Source organism: Lagopus leucura, unplaced genomic scaffold (genome assembly GCF_019238085.1).
Source record: "Lagopus leucura isolate 7727_CA_CO unplaced genomic scaffold, USGS_WTPT01 Super-Scaffold_100029, whole genome shotgun sequence".
NCBI lineage: Eukaryota > Metazoa > Chordata > Aves > Galliformes > Phasianidae > Lagopus > Lagopus leucura.
This window is the reverse complement of record NW_024962280.1, coordinates 7,398,411-7,416,353: the sequence shown is the minus strand read 5'-3', so window position 1 is coordinate 7,416,353 and position 17,943 is coordinate 7,398,411. Positions and strand designations below refer to the sequence as shown.

The following is a 17,943-nucleotide window of genomic DNA, read 5'->3' as shown; positions in this document are numbered from 1 at the left end:
TGACTGCAGCTTTATTCCTATTGTGTTTCCAAGAACAAAGACATATACACAAGACATACAAATTAGGGTATTCATTCAAGTCATAAATTAAGAGAAGAATAACGTAACACTGAATAGCAGTTCTGCCTTAAGGTTCACATTGGTTCATGGGCATTGCGTTTAGATATTACTTCAGTCTAAACTAATAGTTTGAAAAAAAGTGACTGAAATTGAATTATGTAAGTAAATTTGTACTAGGAAGAAACAAAAGCTTGAAAAATGCAACACTTTGTGGTAACTGTAAGTAGCATTTACGTTCCATCTCTGGCATGTTCCCATCTTCCTTGTGCTATGATCCACTAAACAGTATGGGACACCACAACAGGAAGGACAAAGTCAACATCTTAACTACGACAACAGAACAGGAAGCACATCCTGTTAAACGAAGCCACAACAATATGACTTTCTTTAGGGATCCTAGCAATCCCTAACAAGAATTTTCAGTCTATTAGAAAGTTTACTCTTTTTAAATGTGTGAGAAAAAGATCATGGGACACAAGAGGCAATGGATTAACAGATGCACAACTGGCTGTGCTACTTACACATGACAGAGTCACAGCCGAATCTATCCAGCACTTCAGTACTCTGGTTTTTGTCATGAGGCACCACCTTTTTCATGTGCATAATGTAAGTACTGGTCAATCACCACAGAGGGTTGTATATATGCCAACTATTTTACTTCACAAATGAAAGAACAGTTTACGTAACCCAAAATCCTGTCTCTGTCTTAGATACGAACCAAGTCTTTCAAGTGGTATTTTCTCTCCCTACCATCTCTATCTCACTTATCCTTCATCTAAGTCTGCAATAGCTCTAGAGAATTTCAGTACAATTACAGAGCTGGAGGTACAAATATCACAGTAAATTTACAGTCTTATCCCTTCAATATACTCGCTGATGTTATTAATTAAAAGAAATATATCTGGCTACAAAAGCCACAGTGGTATTTTTGACCCTTACTTTACCGGCAGCCCTGATACCTTCAAATCTGACAAACTGTCAACCCTAGCTGTAAATTCTGTGTGCTCCTTTTATGTGAATTTGAGGAATTTAGAACTGCATGACAACCTTGTGTTGATTTACACAAGTAAGGTCCCATACAGAACAAGAATGTGCAACACTGTCCAATCTGATGAAAGCAAACTTCAAATTTTACCAGCAAAGCTGGAAATGTGTTGTTTTTACAGGAAATTGAGAAGTTAAATAAATTCTTAGAATGGAAAGTGAGCAGCAGAATCCACAACACAAATGGCAATTACCACCTTAATTTCTATGGCTAAACTGAGTATTATTCACTTACCTGAACCAAAAATATTATCAGAAAATAAAAGTTGGCTATTCTTCTGAACTGTTCAAATAAGTTTTTTGGAACAAAATTCCACACTGTATACTGAAGGAAAAAAAAAAAAAAAAAAAAAAAGAACAGTTACAACATGCTGAACAGAAGAATTCATTTTCTCTGCCATCAAACTCCCTTAATTCCCATTTTCCATCTGCCCTCCCCAAACTGCATCTTGGCAGTGCCCTACTCCCAAAAAGAACAGCTGTATCCAGTCTCATGGGCCCATGAAGGGCACCTAGAAGGAAAGCAGGAGTAGCAACTGTGTTGCATTTACAGACATTTTAACTGTTCTCGTGCCAATTTGGATAGGAGAAACCAGACTAATCTAGTTTCTTGCAGCCGGGCCACCAGAGAACAGATTTATTCTTGCAGCTATACCCTTTCTCTCCTACACTTCAATGACAAAACACCATCCCCATCCTATCAGTTCTGTTGATTCCTATCCAAGGTCACACTGGGAGGGAACCTGCAACAATTCCTTGCTTATGATACGGCAATTTTACAAATCTTCACCAAAAAAACCCTTCACCCTTCCTACTAAATCCAGACAAGGGCTAAACTAGTTTAAAAGCCACTTTAGAAGCCCTGAACAACATCATTCTAGACATAGGCTCTGGGGAGAGAGTGATGGGCTGTACCAAGTATTTCCCCTTACCTTGGATGATATGATTCTGTTGTCTGCAAACTTCTGAGGAACATAATGGCCATGCTGGGGAAAACGATTTGCTATATAAATAGTTCGTGTATCGCTTTGATGCGGTGGGTCAAAACCCTAGGACACAAAATGAGAGAAAAAAAAGATGGTCAGGAAAGACTACTTTTATTACCTGTTGTTTAAAAAAATATATACATCTGCTAACATTGTGCTCAAAAATGATACTTAGCTATGAAGGAACAGATTTAGAATGCAGGCTTTTGAATCAGAAATAAAATAAACCTGGAAATTAAAGTCTGCTGTGTCAAGAGAATTTACAGAAGCTGAACTAAAAAAAAATCCAATTTTTGCAGTTGTGTACTCATTCTGGAAAATGAAAGAAAAATCAATTGTAAGGCTCAAGAAAGTCTCATGAAAATTCAAGGAAAAAAGAAGCAGAAATGGAGATGAAAATATGTGAACTATGGAATAAAAAATTCATGGCTATGCCCATGATAACTTCATTAGATCAAAAGAAAAGACAAAGCAAATAGGTCATACTACTATGTTGTAATAATTGTTTTTTGTACAAGTTTTCATCAGCTTAAAAATGAAACCATATACACCAGAGTTTTTCACCAGCGAACTCAATCTCCAAGAACAGGTAGGCTAATCTCAAAATTGACTCTACCATTGATTCACACATTATTGATAGCAACAGTGAAAGCAAACACAAATTTTACTCAGAAACACTTTGCAATAGTTTTCAGCCAAAACAGCAATTCTGAGTGACGCCCCTTGGAAGCAAAGCCTTGCTTCATGTCTAACGCTCAGGATTTTCATCAGCTGCCTCTGCAAGCAGAGGGGAATGCAGGTATTAAACTGAAACATGGAATGCAGGTATTAAACTGAAACGTGATGTATAAAGTAGCATAACAGAAAACATGAGTTATAGCACAAGGCTGAACAATAACCAGCAAAGAGCAAACAAATTGAGGTGACAGCCTAAGGCAGAGGAAACTCAGAAAATGCTAGCACATCTTCCAGCATAAAGAATGCTTCCACTGAGAAGTAACCTGAAGGGTAAGGAAGAATAGAAGCAGGCTTCAGCTGCAGCAATGGAAACTTAGTTTTGGTGCCAGAAAAACAAATTTGGGATGGCAAGGAATAATCAGAAACCAAACCAAGTCATGTGGGAAGGCGGTGATGTCTCCGTAACACAAGGGCTTATAACTAGGTCGCTCTCGCCTATCTTTACTAGAGCCTTTCCTGGGGCTACATGACTCACAGAGCCTTTGCCAGCTCCTGTATTCTGACCTGGAGAAGCAGGTGATAGCAAGAGACAGCAAGAGAGACACAAAGTTCAGATAACAGTCCAAGAAAATGACTAAAATACAAACTAAAAAGCTCTACCATGTGGTGCAAACCAGCAATTAAACTTGGAACTGTCAAGTTGCTCCCACCAGCGACTGTGTGGGAAGTCATGAATCTCAGCACGGGAGTCAGATGTTTATCTTTGAACTGACAAACGTGATTTGTGTCGTATACGGCCTCCTTGTTCTCTGACGCCAAGAGAAAGGACAACTGATAAAACAGGCAGAAAGGGCATTACCAGTTCCAGTACTGGCAGTGAGGAATTCACCTTTGCAGTTGCATTGTTCTACCTGTGAAACCACGCTCAGACCTTGGTTGATCTCTAATAAGAACTGGTATTTCAGAGAGCTCCAGCAGAAGAGACTTCCATACCAATAAATAGTGGGGGTGACAAACAGCGAGCAAAATGAACTACACAAAGAAATGATAGATGCAAGCAAGAATTTTCACTCACCCATAAAGTTCTCTAATGTAAGACATGAGGTATGTTCACATCTAGGACAGCGTCATTTAAAGTGAAGACATAATTAAAAAATCCTTTCAAACCTGCAGGTTACTGCATTACTCATCTCTAATAGAGAAACATTTCACTTCAGAAAGAAAGAGGTGCAGAAGGAAGAGGAGGGTAGTAACAGGAGAGTTCTGAGAGAGACCTGAAGGAGAACAGAGCTCCTCCGGTGAGCAGCAGAAGCCACGGCAGTCACACCATGGTGTGGAAGGCCGTGCAATGATAACAGAAAGTAGAAATTGGAAAGGACTGGAACAGTGTACATACAGGATGCCAAAAATACAAGGAAAGAGCTGTTCACAACTCCAAGAAAAGGCATATCAACATGAAAGCAAGATATCTGTTGAATGCTGACATAAAATTAAAAAAAAAGAATACTGTAGCAGAAGCAGTTTGGAGATGGCATTTGTGACATACCATTTGTAAATCACTCCAGAAGATGCCACAATATAGTTGTTCCACAAATAAGAGAAACACTGTGCTAAATTAGTAAGAGCAGGCGCACAGATGTATCGCAGAACATGTCTGGCACTCACGAAATGCCAGATTCTCTCACTTTGGAAAATCAACTTTCAACTTCTCCATTTCAAAATGACTAAATGTAAAGCAGGGGGAAAAGTGAAAAAGCAAAGAAAGCAATGAGTAGCCTTGCAGTGGTGGTAAATGGCCATCTCTGCGCTTCTTACTCAATGAAAAATGTCAGTCACTCCAAAATCACAGATATTTTTTACTGCAGTACTTTTATTTTCCTTTTAGGTCACTACCTGAGCCCTGGCTGAAGGAGCACTCTTAGCATTTTTAGCAGGGAACAGCTCTGCTCAACCAGACCGAACAGGTTACAAGTAAGGGATGTATTTTCTAAATCAGAATCTCAAGCCACAAAAGGTTACAGCTGCAGCTGTGTGACCAAAACAGCTTAAAACTGCAACTGTTTTGTTCAGATCTACCACAGCAAAGTGCCAACGCTGCTCACACAGCAGACCCATGGCGACAGTGCAGGAGGCAGGCAGGCTGAAGACACAAACCTCTGGAGCTGCGCAGCTCTGGCTGGCAGAGGATGCACCCCTGACAGCCCCAGTGAGCTGACCACAGCCACAGCAGGGAGTGAGCAGCAGAGCTGGGACAGGAACCCACAACTCCTAATCTTTATTTCTGTAACCATGAGAGATGCTTCAAAATTGCCCGGCAACTCTGTCATCATATAATTACCTAATGAGAATTCTTCTCCAGAGAAATTTTAATTACGCTTCCCTTCCAAGAAAGTTCAACTTCTGTGCAGAATTTAATTGTTCAGGAGGAGAAACTGCTGTAATTCTCCTATTACTGTGACCATTGTCACAGATGCTGCTCCTGCTGCAGCAGCCTGTAGTCCAAACCTCTGCCCAGAGGGAACAGGGCAGTAGCTGCACACAAACCAGCAGAGCTGCAGGAAGCACGCTGCTTCCTAATTTTGCTTGGAAGCAGCTTCTTCCTCTATTTCTATAGTCATTATGGAACTGAGCTGCAGAATTAGAGCAATGTGCCATTCTCAAAGAGTTTCTGCAGCTAAGTAGCGTGAGTAGGGAATCCCTACATCAAGTTTTGGCTCTTGAGAAAAAAAAAAAATCATAGCTGTCACCGATACTTCTCAATAGAAGTTTCTTTTCCTACTGCTGCCTAGTGAGGTGATTTCTACCTAAGTCACAGCCCATTGACTTCATAACAAATAAAGCAGAGTTTATTGCAAAACCTGATGTTAAAGACTTCTTAATCAGGCGTATTACATGAATCCATTGTAAATAAACATCAATTTTAACCATAAGATTGACTTGTTTTCATCCTTTCATGCTGCAAATTAAATATAGATTTATTGGCTGGAGCTGAGCCACTCCGTTTTGTTTTTTTTTTTTTAAAAAAAAAAAAAAAAAGCACAAACCAGACCTCATCTACCACTGGAATACAGCTCTCCTATTTCATCTTCACTACACGACAGCCTAATAGAAAATCTGCACCCAGATAAACTTGACATATTTGTTTTTTGAAAACAGCTGAAACAAACACGACTTGTATACAAGACAGCAATGTCCGAGTCAAGCTGATTTACAAAGCAGAAAGCCAGACTAATTTTTTGGAAAAGAGAAAAAAAAAAAAATATAAGGTGATTCCTGTTTGGTTTGCTTTTAGAATATAAATTGGTACTGACTCTAACCAAATGCAAAGGCATTTTTACTGAACACTTCAGTAGTGATTTCCTCGGTGTTCTGAGTTAGATAAAGACATCCTCCATGTAATAAATTCAGCCCTCTTAACCAGCACAGAAAACATGCTTGGGAACTGAGGGGAAACTTCTGACTGTGATTCTGTGCTATTTCTTGGATGGAAGAAACTGATTCCAACAGCCACCTCTCCTCCGCTTCCCGCTTTGATGCCTCCAGCACACCGCCGTGCTGGGCACTGCCTGCACAGCCCTACAGTAAAGCAGAGTGGGAAACTGACTTGGCTGAAAAGCCTCCATGCTCCCAGTTGCGTGTTGGTGCTTTTTTGTAATGGATCAGATCCCTAAAACCATCAATTACGTGGCCAACACAACTGCTTGGCCAGCACAACGTAAACACGCAGCACGGGAGAAGTTCTGCATTGCTGCTGCCCAAGCAGTGGGAGCATGAACAAGGAATTGGGTAACTGAGGAAACAAGCAAAGTAAGCAAATACTTTTTCATCTCAAATCAATCAAAAAAAAGAGAAGAAGCACCACGAAAAAAAGAACTGTGCAAAGGAAGAGATGGCCATCCCATCACCTGCAAACATGAAGAAACAAAGAAAGGAAAACCCTCCTCCATCTACTGCAAACATGTACTTCACTAATAGCACTACCACAAAAGCTTACCCTAGGACAGCATCCCCTCACATCCTCCCCAAGCACTCTGAAGCACTGTTAGGAGAGACAGCAGAAATCTGCAGATCTCCCCACTAGGATTAGGATTAGTGACACATGAGACCAGCACACAACAAATCAGTTGCTGTTTCCAGCTTTGTAACACATGCATCAATAGCTACAAGTTATCTGACAAGCAATTTTTGCTTAAGATCTGCCTACAAATAGTGTATTAACAATATCCTTGTGTTTCTTGATCGTTCTAATTTTTTATAGGAAAATTAAAAAAAAAAATCCTACTTGTGAGGAGAACTCCTGGTACAGAACCAGTATCCAGTGACTGGAAAAAGGAAGGCCCAAGCAGAGACTCCTCCTCATTCCAGAAATCACACTGAGCGCAGCTCAGGAAAGCAGCAGCTCTCCACAACACCCTCTGGACATCACATACTGGTTTACAACACTAATAAATGTATCTGAAGTCTGTCCCAGAAACTTATTTACCCGGGAAGGTGACTGACCCACCACAGCTACAGAAACACCAAGGCATTTCCCAGCAGAAATCCCCAAAGCCTGCTATTACCTGCTGCCAATATATGGTTTGATTAAAGTTGTTCTGAGGAAATTTAACTTTCTTGCTTTGGATTTTTTTTTAATATACATGGAATAACTTTCCTTTTGCCAGGTAAGATGATCTATATTCACACTCCATGCACATTTTCAGAAGCTTGTATAAGATTATACTCAAAACAGCAAGCAATAATTCTTTCAGTCATCTAGCTGGGCAGTTATCAAACTGAATTTGTCATATCAAAGGTTAGCATGAAAGAACAAACAGCCTTTCACAACAATTTTAAACAAGTAGTTAATCAGCTGCAGTACCCCGGGGTTTACATAGCGCCGTGCAATTTGTTCCTGCCCTTTTAAATACTACTGCAGTAGACACAAAAGAGCATTGCAAGTTGTGCACTGCTCAGGCAGTGTCCTCTTCCTGCTCACAGGGCTGCGGTTGTTCAGCACAGCTGGTAACAAACCGTTTTGTAACTTCCCAAAACACCTACTGTCAGAACACACTATTTGGGCAAACACTGGAAGAAACAAGAGATCATGAAAGCAAGAAAGGTTCCTTTCACAAAGTCAATACATGTATACATAGTACTGTGTTTAGAGAGGTCATACTGGTGCTTGGAACAAAGGCCTGGTCACATGCAGCTCAAGCCATTCTTAGTTTCATTTATTTTGTCAGAATGCCCATCAGATGCCCACAGAAAGAATTTGGAAAAATCCCTCCTTAAAAACAAAACAATCATCCACTCCTTGTTTACCTGCACAAGAAAGAAGTGAGCCCAAGCAGCCTCCTCCACCTGTGCCAGCTCCCCAGCTGACTGATGCCAAACACGCTGATCACGTAACACCAATACAACCCAATGGGAAAAGCCAGCTAAGAACACAAGTTGGCCTTTCTACCTGAGCTCTTTCAAAGACCTACGACGTGTTCAACTCTGGCTGCAGTGAAAAATTGTAACAGAAATTAAGGGACGCTGCTTAATTTTAAAATAATCCAACTTTACATCAGCTAAGGAACAGGCCTCCTCCTACACCTCTACAATCCAAATCGCTGCATTTATGCATCAGAATCCACTGCAGACATCATAAGATAAAACAAATGTCTGTCTTCAACAGAACTCCAATTTTGCATTTTTTCCACAATATTATTAGATTTCTTATGCTCCCGCATTCAAACTATTTGATTAACCTAGTGCCTATAAGATATTCCTCCTCTGTCAGTAACAGCCTCCCCAAAAAGCATGCACTCATGGGATGGCACACATCTACCTTTATCAATGACCTCTAACCACACACCCTGCATATCCAGATAGAATGGCAAGTTTAAAAAACAAAACATATTGCTGCAGAGGGGCAAATGTGCTAGTAATAAGAAATGAATGAGGAACTCACTAAACAAGAGGAAAATGGCAGCAGAGACTTCTGGCAAGAATCAAACACACGCATGGCAAAGCAATCTGCTTCAGAGATGACAAAAAATAAGACTTCTCAGAAGTGCATTTAAGTCTAGAAGGAATTTAGTGACTATTCAGATTTTAAGCAGAAAGTCACAAGCTCATGGAAACGGCTGGTGGTCTCCTAACTACTTTGACTGAATTATGATGGTCAAAGAGGTCTACAGAAGTTGAAGCTTAACAGTATCTGTAGTCCAAACTCTTTGTTCTTTTGCTTACAAAGTATATTAAGCTTATTTTTGCTGAAAATACATGAAGCACTTTGAACATGTGAAGTGCTACAATTCTGCAGTGCTCCACCACACAGAAATAGCAGCAGCCAAGCCAACCAAATCACTCCAAGAGGTACAGACCCAGTACAGTACATGAAACATTCAACACAGAATTCCTTCACATGCCTTGAATAATCATCACAGCGTCTAAATAAATAAATAAATATCTAATCATACTTTATTCATGGTTACTGGATTATTCACTTAATGCTAAAGGCAAAGAAAAAAAAATCTGCTATGAAATAAGGCATTCAAGTCTGTGTCATATCATCAACTTTGTTTTTCACTAAAAATTACAAAGCAGTGTCAAACTTGCAGCTAGCCATTTCACCATACACAGAAACTACATTTGTCAGTTCTATGACTGGACAAACACAAAAGAATCACGCATCTCTTCACTTGCTTGGAAACTACAAGTACTGTTAATGCAGAATGAAATGCTGTTTGCCCACCGTTTTGAAGAGCCATTAATGAACCTTTTTCATACAAGCAGGTTCCTGCCCTGTGCTACCCATACAGCTGTTATTCCACGTGAATACTGACCAGCCTTGTGTTCAGTACTCAGATGACTTCCAATAGGCAACAGTTACTGGTGCCTATCAGCTCCTGCACTGCAAGTTCAATTCATATTTCCCTTCAAGATGAAAAAAACTTGAAAATTCTTCCAAAAACACCTCAGGCCCTGGACAATAAACCTCATGGCTTTTTCAGAATGTGTGTCAAAGTTGCACTGGCAATCGCTCTGACAGTTGTTGCTTAGCAAATTTCAGGGAAAGAGAACTCAGTTCACAGCTAGAGCTGCCTGGCTCCTCCTCCTAACAGGTTTGATGAAGTCTGCTCCATAAACATCACAGATTTGAGGCTGCTCCTTTTATCAAATAGCACTCTGGGTTTTAATTCCTTTTCAAACATGATGTAGGACCTAAGCATTAATTTAATGTGCTGCTTTCAGACATGTCTACATACATCTTCATCCCTAAAGCTCACTAAATCATAAGCTCCCTCTCTGTTTTGTCATAATTCTTTTTCCAGATATTTAAATATCTGCAGAGGTCAGCACAACCAACACAGAACTAGCACAGGGAGATGCATGGGAATAAAGGAGTAAGTAAATGCAACAACGCATAGCAAAATACACTTTTTGGTCTATGACATGTAAAGCTTTTCCTTGTAGAGCATTTCAGGATGGAAACAAACAGCTTCCTTGTGCTTGCATCATTGTTTCCCCTCTCCCACTTTTACTCTCTGAGCAAACAAGAAGAAAAAAGTCTTCTTAAGGCACAGGACGTGGGAAGCCAAGGAATGGCAAGGTCTTCTAAACGATGGCATGGCTGTTGGTCCTACTGCCTGTCTTTTCCACCACCATGTGCTATCGCTAAGCAGTTTCATTTTAGTCCTGTTGTTATTTCTTTTTCTTCAAACAGTACACAGTTGAAAAGGGGTTTCTATACTAAAAAAAAGTCTAGCAGCAAACGTCACCTGTGTTTTGCTGAACAGATCACTCTGCTTTAACAGAGCTGTTTTGTCAGATCTATCTTTCTACAGCTTTAACCTGCTGGCTTAAAAGAGACGCGGTGCTAGAAGTGAAAGGATTTTTTTAGAAGATATGTTGTAGATGTCTTGTGCTGAGAGAGGCAGTGGCAAATGCAGTCATGACAACAGAGGACATCACAGTAAGAAAAAACAACAGCTGTCAATTCATCCAAAACTAGGAAAATCAAATAGCAATTGAATAACACAGATGGTAAATGATTTCATTCAGCACAGATTGACTTGTCTCAGATTGTATGCTTATCTTCTGAGGAGAGTTTAGATAACCCCCAAAACCATAACTAGACATTAAGGCAGCTACTAATGGAGCAGGACCTCCACAGTAGAGAGAGAACAGTCCTTGAAACTGTCGTGCTGCTGTGTGTGACAACTGGAAATCCAACATAATAAAAATCTGCTGCTAAAAAGGCTCGTGGCTAGGGAAAAAAGCAACCAAAAAAACCCAACAGGATCAGATACAGGTTAAATCTCCAGTCTCACAGCAGCACAGCACATCCAATCACTCAAATTTTCCTATTTTCCTATTTTTTAAAAACAATTAAAAAAAAAAACAGTGTTAAGATAAGATTGGTTTTATCAGGTAGGTTTTTTTTTTGTCGTTGTTGTTGTTTTTAAATGAGATAAGATGTAAAACTTCTACACAGGACACAGCGGATGCCTCCCCCAGCACAGCCAGCTGGCAGCAGGCAGGGCCAGGCTCCACATGCTTTGGAACACACTGTGCTACAAATGCATCAGCACTCAGCAGTTGCAGAATATTGAAAGAAAATAAGGTTAAAAGACCCAAACGCAATTTGGGCCTTTTAACCTGGTAGGACTAGTCTAACAGGTCACAGCCTAAAACCCATGGCCATACATTCTCCTGCATTAAGAGCAAGCGGATCACAACCTCACAGTCCTCCCCCTAGTTTGGTCTTTTGCAACATTAATGATTCTGATTCTCAAACTGAAGCAGCCCCTGGGCTGTTCCAACACTCTTCTCACTGTGATCCATCGGTGACAGCACAGAAGGCTTTAGCTGGGCAGTCTGAACCAGGGGAACTCTTGTTGAGCAAATACACATTTCCTTTTTAAGTATACAATGACTAACAGCCATTCATTTCTTATCAAAAGAGTGCACAGACACTAGCAGGTAAGAAAAGAGGGGGAAAAAAAAAAAAAATCACATCCAGAAATCAAAGTGATTCCAGAAGCTGGGATTCTCAGTCATTGGAATAGTTCACAGTATTTTCAGTATGCAAAAACCCGGCAACTCCTAAACAAAAACAGACCCCCAAGCAAATACACAACAACACACACCCCACACCCAAGGACCTGCACAGGGTCGATTATTTGAAATGATTAAGTTAGAAAAGCACACACATTGATGTAAACAAGGAGTGCTGTCCTTATTCAGAATGCAGCGAGCTATTACAGAATGCCATCTGCTCCTCTCAGGACATCTCAACAGATCACAATACCTGGAGGGAAATAGGGAAAAAATCCTGACATACAGGCCTGCAGTGCTACTCTATGCAAGGATATTTCCATTAAGAGCAAAAGTTTTCATTTGAGCTCATGCAAAAGATGACCAAACCTCCTTCTGATACTGTCCTTGGGAGGAAAACAAAAACCACAACCAAACACAAAACAAGCAAAAGCATTCCTTGTGATCCTGTTGTAGGAAGAAAACAGTCTGCCAAGTACAGCCCAACTCTGCTTCTCTTGGGCTGTCCTTCACAGAAGAAGGCTGTGCAGGTAGCTCATGTCTCTCCCCTGTTGCTCACACAGCACCTCACTGCTGCTTAACAGATCAGTGGGCTCAGACCCCACAAAACAACAGCTCAGAGAGCAATCCGTGGCCCTGTGCTTGCTCAGCAGGACTAATTGCAAAATTCCACAGCTGGGTTCCTGCATTCAGCTGTTCTACCACAGCTTTGGAGACCTCCCCGCTGGACAACTCAATCACCATTACTTTGTTGATACTGCTGCAATAGCTCCTACGCTGCATACACATCATCAGGACATAAACACAGCCCAGACCCAGTCACAAATGCATCAAACCAAGTGGCACTGGAAGTTACTGAGCATTACAAACACTGCTTTGTGCTTATGCTTTACACCAGTACTGCACAAACCTCACCCAGAGAGCTACCATAAGCCGTATACAGAACAGCAGCGTAGTTCAACGTATCACATTTGGAAATGTAAATCAGGTGTACCATTCCTCAATATTAACAAGACTTCCAATCAACTTTTGTTTACTCAGCTGCTTTTCTCAAGCAGAGCCGGCTGTGCCCGTGCTGTTATGCAATCCGCAGCAAATCCACATGCCCACTGACCGCCTGCAACCTCGAGGTAACACAGCCCCAACTCGGGCATCCTTCTGCTCAGCACTCCTCTTTCACACGCATCAGGGCATTTTAGTCATTTTTTAACACAAGTAATTATACTCCGTTAGGTTTACATTTTTTAATAACTAAAACCTGTTGCAATATGGTATTATAATATTGACTAGAATGCTGCACGTTGCTACTGACTTATCGAGCAGTACATTCACTATTAGACAGCATCAGACTGGGACAGATGGGGGGTTATTAGCTGCTGCTGTTGAAACAAAGCCAACTAACAGCTAAGTTACCAAAAACTCCTGACAATTTCTAACAAATTCCTACATAGGCAATGAAGACCGAACAGTAGTTTTATTGTCATCCATTTTGGGTTTTTTTCATACTGGAAGTCATTTCCATATGTCCACAGAACAAAGTTACCACTTCAAGAACACAGCTGAAACCATCTGAATTGCATACTAGGTTCCCCTGTGACTTGCTTCTAAGAACACCTGTTTCATTTTCCCTGCCCCCTTTCACAACTCACATGAGATCACAGGTTTTTGTGCACATATCTATTCAGGACCATCTCATTAATGAGTATACAAAATACAGTTCTCTTGAACAAGAAGTTGCAAAATATTCACTGGTTTCATACAGAGTACTTAACAACTATCTTCAGCAAAGTACCAGTCCCTTCTCTTTTTCCTCAGTCCAGTACTTCCTCACACCAACGTTTTTCTTTTGTATTACTACAACAACCAACTGTGATGACTCCCACATATGTGCTTGGTTCCAATCCTCATATACGGACAAGAATAGTTTTCTCAGAAGCTCTTGCCACATCGAACGCAGGTAAAAATGCATGCTCTGAAGGAATCCAATCCCACATTCTTTTCCCTTCATCAGAAATATCTCAGACAGACTTTGCCTTTTTTTTAATTCAAATAGTCTGAGTATTCCTTAGATGGCAGAGCCATCTACAAACAACCCTGGTTCTGTCACCCCGCTCTTCCCACTTGCACCAATTATCTTTTCAACATCCTTCCCCAGGTTCTCAGCTTTCTGACATTCTTTCTTAATACAAACTAAACATCACAGCCATATGAAGAAGTGTGTGGGATGTATGCTAAATGAATGATCATACACAGGGATAAGCTGTCTGAGTGTCCCTCTGAAGAAATATACAGTGTGATACCTATCTTAGGCTGTTTCAACTTAATGAGCTGTGAAACAAAAATTAACGTCAAGCACTGAGGTTTACAGAAAGAAAAACACCAAAACCTGTATGTTTCCAGTCATTTCTTCCCTGTTGAAGCATTTTATTATCCCTTTCTTCTACAATCCTAATACTCTCCTGTGAAAGCCAGCAAGTTTCAAGCATTTATTTTCCCACCAACATTTTACTTTAGAAGAAAACCCTCTTACTGCCAAGAGTACTGCTCATCCTCTTGCAATAAATTTTTTACTTTCTCTTAAGGCCAGACATGTTTCTGGAAAGCTGGCCAGCGTACAGACAGAAAGAAAGGCAGGCATGGTTGATATATGGATTCCTAGCACTGATGCAGTGTCTTCTAATTACAGCTCTATAGCAGCCAACTTAAAAACCACGTTCAGCAACCTCAAGCCACCTTCACAGGAAAAAAAAAGTGATAGCTGTTATACCAAGCACACTTTATTCTGAAAAAAATACACACATGCCTGTTACAGAACAGAGAAGTGCAATCACAGCTCTAAAAGAGTAATTAATTTCCAGGTCAATAGATCTCGGTGTTAAACCAAACCAGTCAGCGCTGTCAAGCTGCCATGGAAGCCATCACAGAAAACACAGAGCTGTTAGGGGACTAAAGTGATTTTTAACCTTTCACTGAACGTACTTAATTAAAGCTTGTGGCTTTGCTTTGGTCCACAGGAAAGAGGTAGGAGAATAAAAAAAAAAATTAAGAGAATGAGAATTTTATGAGAATAAAAAAAAAAAACACAGAATTCTCCTTTTGCAAAAACTGATAAAACAAATAAAAGAAATCACTCACGAGACAAACCTTTTAGCCATAAATACAAAAAAAAGCCAAACTAATGTACTTCTTTCCTACAAACCTGGGCAACATCTGGGATGCAAGGTAACTGCAAGCAATGGAAAAAGTTTGAAGCAGATTGATTTCACTGCTTCAGAAAATGAAAGAGAAATAACACAGGCGGCAGGCTGGAAAGCAGAGACCTTACGGCAGCCTTTCCCGAGCAGTCTCCCCCAAAAGCACTGACATTCACCTTAGGTTTCGCTTTCAAAGCCCTAAGCACAGCGCAGCTCTCAGGCACAGGGCAGTGCCGCACACGTACAGCAGGTGCAAAGCCTCCGAAGTAGGCGGCGAGGCCTGCAAACCCAGGTGTGTCAGCCCACGGCGAGAGGCCTGCCGTCCTCCCTGAAGTATGGGGAGCTCAAGGAGGCCACGGGCAAGGAAATGCGCTTTTCACGCTCTCAACGGGGTTTAAAGAAAAGAATAAATCACAAAATACCAGAGCAAAACTGCTCCAAGCCCTGGATACGTGTTAGATAAATAAAAAATTAAGTAACGATTAAAAATCCGGAGTGCCGGGTCCCGGATCTCCCCGACGGGAGAAGCGCTCCTCCCCCCTCCCCCCGCAGCCCTACAGCCCCCCAGCCCGGCCCCGCGCCTCCCGGGACGGCCCCGCGTGGAAGCCCTGGGCCGTGCACGGAGCCGGCCGTTAGCTGCACGCGACGAGGCACCTACCAGCTGCTGCCGGACCCACCGCAACATCCCCGGCGCCGCGGGTCGCGACCCCCCGCGGCGGGGCTCCCTGGGCAGCGCCGCGCCCTCCGCCGTCGCCGCTGCCGCCTCAGGCCGACCGCCCGCCGCGGCTGCCCCCCACGGCACGGGGGCCCGAGGCCGAGGCGGGAGCGGCGCAGCCCCCCCGGCGCCCCGCGGCCGCCATCACAGCGCCGCCCCGACACCCGCGGCTCGCGGCGCTGCGGCCGCCCCCGGGAAGTGACGTGTGCGGCCGGAGAGCGGGGCGGCGCTGAGGTGCGGGAGGAAGAGGCGGCTGGCGGTTGGCAGGGTTGGGGGAGCCGACAGTTCTGTCAGTAGTAAAGCGCGAAGCTTGCTTTTCTTTTTTTCTCCTCTACGTTTTCTTGTAAAAAATGGCACGTGCTGCAGCAGTAAAGAATTTGAAAAGGGTTGGTGTGTTTATGTCATCTCTGCCAAACGACGGCTGATTTAAACATAAAAGTTGAGCACGCTGTGTGCTGATACACACCTGTGCCAGGAGGGTCTGGCACTTGTCTCTCTTTCTGCTCCTGGCAGCATTATGCTGAACTGCTCCTCGGTTAAAATTGGCTCTCAAAACGTGTGAGCTCTTCCATGGTTTCCATTTTGCACTAGGAACAGCAACCACTCACAAGAACAGAACTGTGCTTACCATCACAGAATCACAGAATGGCCCAGGTTGGAAGGAACCTCAAAGATCATGAATTTCCAAACCCCCTGCCACATGCAGGGCCACCAACCTCGCCATTTAATACCAGACCAGGCTGCCCAGGGCCCCATCCAACCTGGCTCCAACCTGGCCTTGAAAACCTCTAGGGACGGGGCATCCACAGCCTCTCTGGGCAGCCTGTTCCAGCACCTCACCACTCTCAAAGAACTTAACTCGGCTTTGAACATCACCATACACACCAGTGCAAGCCTGCAGCTCCTAGGCCGCCGTATTAGGAATTAACAGCGATCACTGTAAGCAGAAGATATGCAGGTATTTGTGACCAAACTGTTGCCACTAAGTCGGAGACAAATCTGACACTGACTCAAAAAGACATCTCGCACAGTGTGAGGAGCGGAGTGCCACTCCTGCTACCCGCCTTTGCTTCCTGGCACTTGTGGCAGGCAGCAAGAAATCACAGCCGTATCTGCTTATGTAGGACTTAGCAATCAGTTAGAAATTTAGGACATATTTCAGCCGTTAAGATGGATGACAGAACGTCTGAACAATGGATTCTTGTGGTGAAGGCGGATGGTTTAAGCATCTGTGTTTAATTAGACAAATACCTTTAAAACAGTAGGAAATAAGGCTGTTTTCATTGGGCGACTCTGAAAGCTAATGTTAGCAAAACTCCATATTAAATGCTAGCCATTATTTCAAAACATTTAAATACATCAAAACCGAGTTTCAAACAGCTTGCATTACCCTATTCATCTAATGTGAGTCTAAAATAACAGAGTGATTTCATAGCTGTGGCACGCTGCCTGGAGAGCAGCCTCGAGCCAAAGCCTGGCTGATATGCTCGTTCTGCTCCTCCTTCCCAATAAGATGTAAGCAGCATCCCGGCCAGCAAACACCAAAAATCACACGCCATTTCTCTGAAGTATATTTGTTGCCAATTTCAAATGTGAGGTGCACCTTCTGCAAGGCTGGATTTCCACTGCTTGCATTTGTTACATAAAGCTCCTTGGCGTTGCCTGCCCCACATTGCTGCTGTGGTAGTGTTGCACTGGACAAATCCCAAAAGCAATTTACAAAAGATTTGATCTTTGTGGTTTATATATTCCCTTCAAAAATACATATTTGAGAATATGAAACTGTATGGATAGAATGTAGCTATTTTTCTGTGTGCCACAGAAGGCTCTGACCCCATTACTTTTCCAATACACATCAAAATTATATTAGAATAGCATTCTTGCATGGAGTTCTTGCTAGTAAAACTCTGCACCTTTTAAATTGCTCCAAAGATGATGCTGGATGTTTATGAATTTTTCTGTCACTCTTGAGAACAAAATCATTTTGAGGAGGAAAAAACCTGAAGCAGAGCAGCTAGGATAGATACTGACTCACCAATAATGCACCAGTGCTTTTCAAACTGTCCTGAGAATAACGGTTCCCAATTTAACATATTGTCCTGACATCTCACTTGAATTAACACAGCTGGATTATACACAGAAAAAGCAACTGCAAAAGAAAAACTTAACCTTCTGATTTGAAAATTAGGCTAAGTCCATTTCCTAAGCTTCCTTGATCAGACTCCGAGCTTTCCCG

The 17,943-nt window shown here is 42.2% G+C and overlaps 1 protein-coding gene across 5 annotated transcripts in view; it reads right to left on the bottom strand.

Moving 5' to 3' along the window:
- Nucleotides 1–15,722, bottom strand: part of ATP11B (ATPase phospholipid transporting 11B (putative)) — a 58,540-nt gene extending 42,818 nt beyond the window's left edge. For all 5 annotated transcript variants that reach the window (XM_042881340.1, XM_042881341.1, XM_042881339.1 and 2 more), the window contains exons 1-3: nucleotides 15,651–15,722; nucleotides 2,037–2,153; nucleotides 1,340–1,429 (exon numbers count right to left, since the gene is read on the bottom strand). In XM_042881340.1, the coding sequence (XP_042737274.1) occupies nucleotides 1,340–1,429; nucleotides 2,037–2,153; nucleotides 15,651–15,677 (234 nt within the window). In that variant the 5' untranslated portion in view covers nucleotides 15,678–15,722. The remainder of the gene's footprint in view (nucleotides 1–1,339; nucleotides 1,430–2,036; nucleotides 2,154–15,650) is intronic.
- Nucleotides 15,723–17,943: the final 2,221 nt, after the last annotated feature.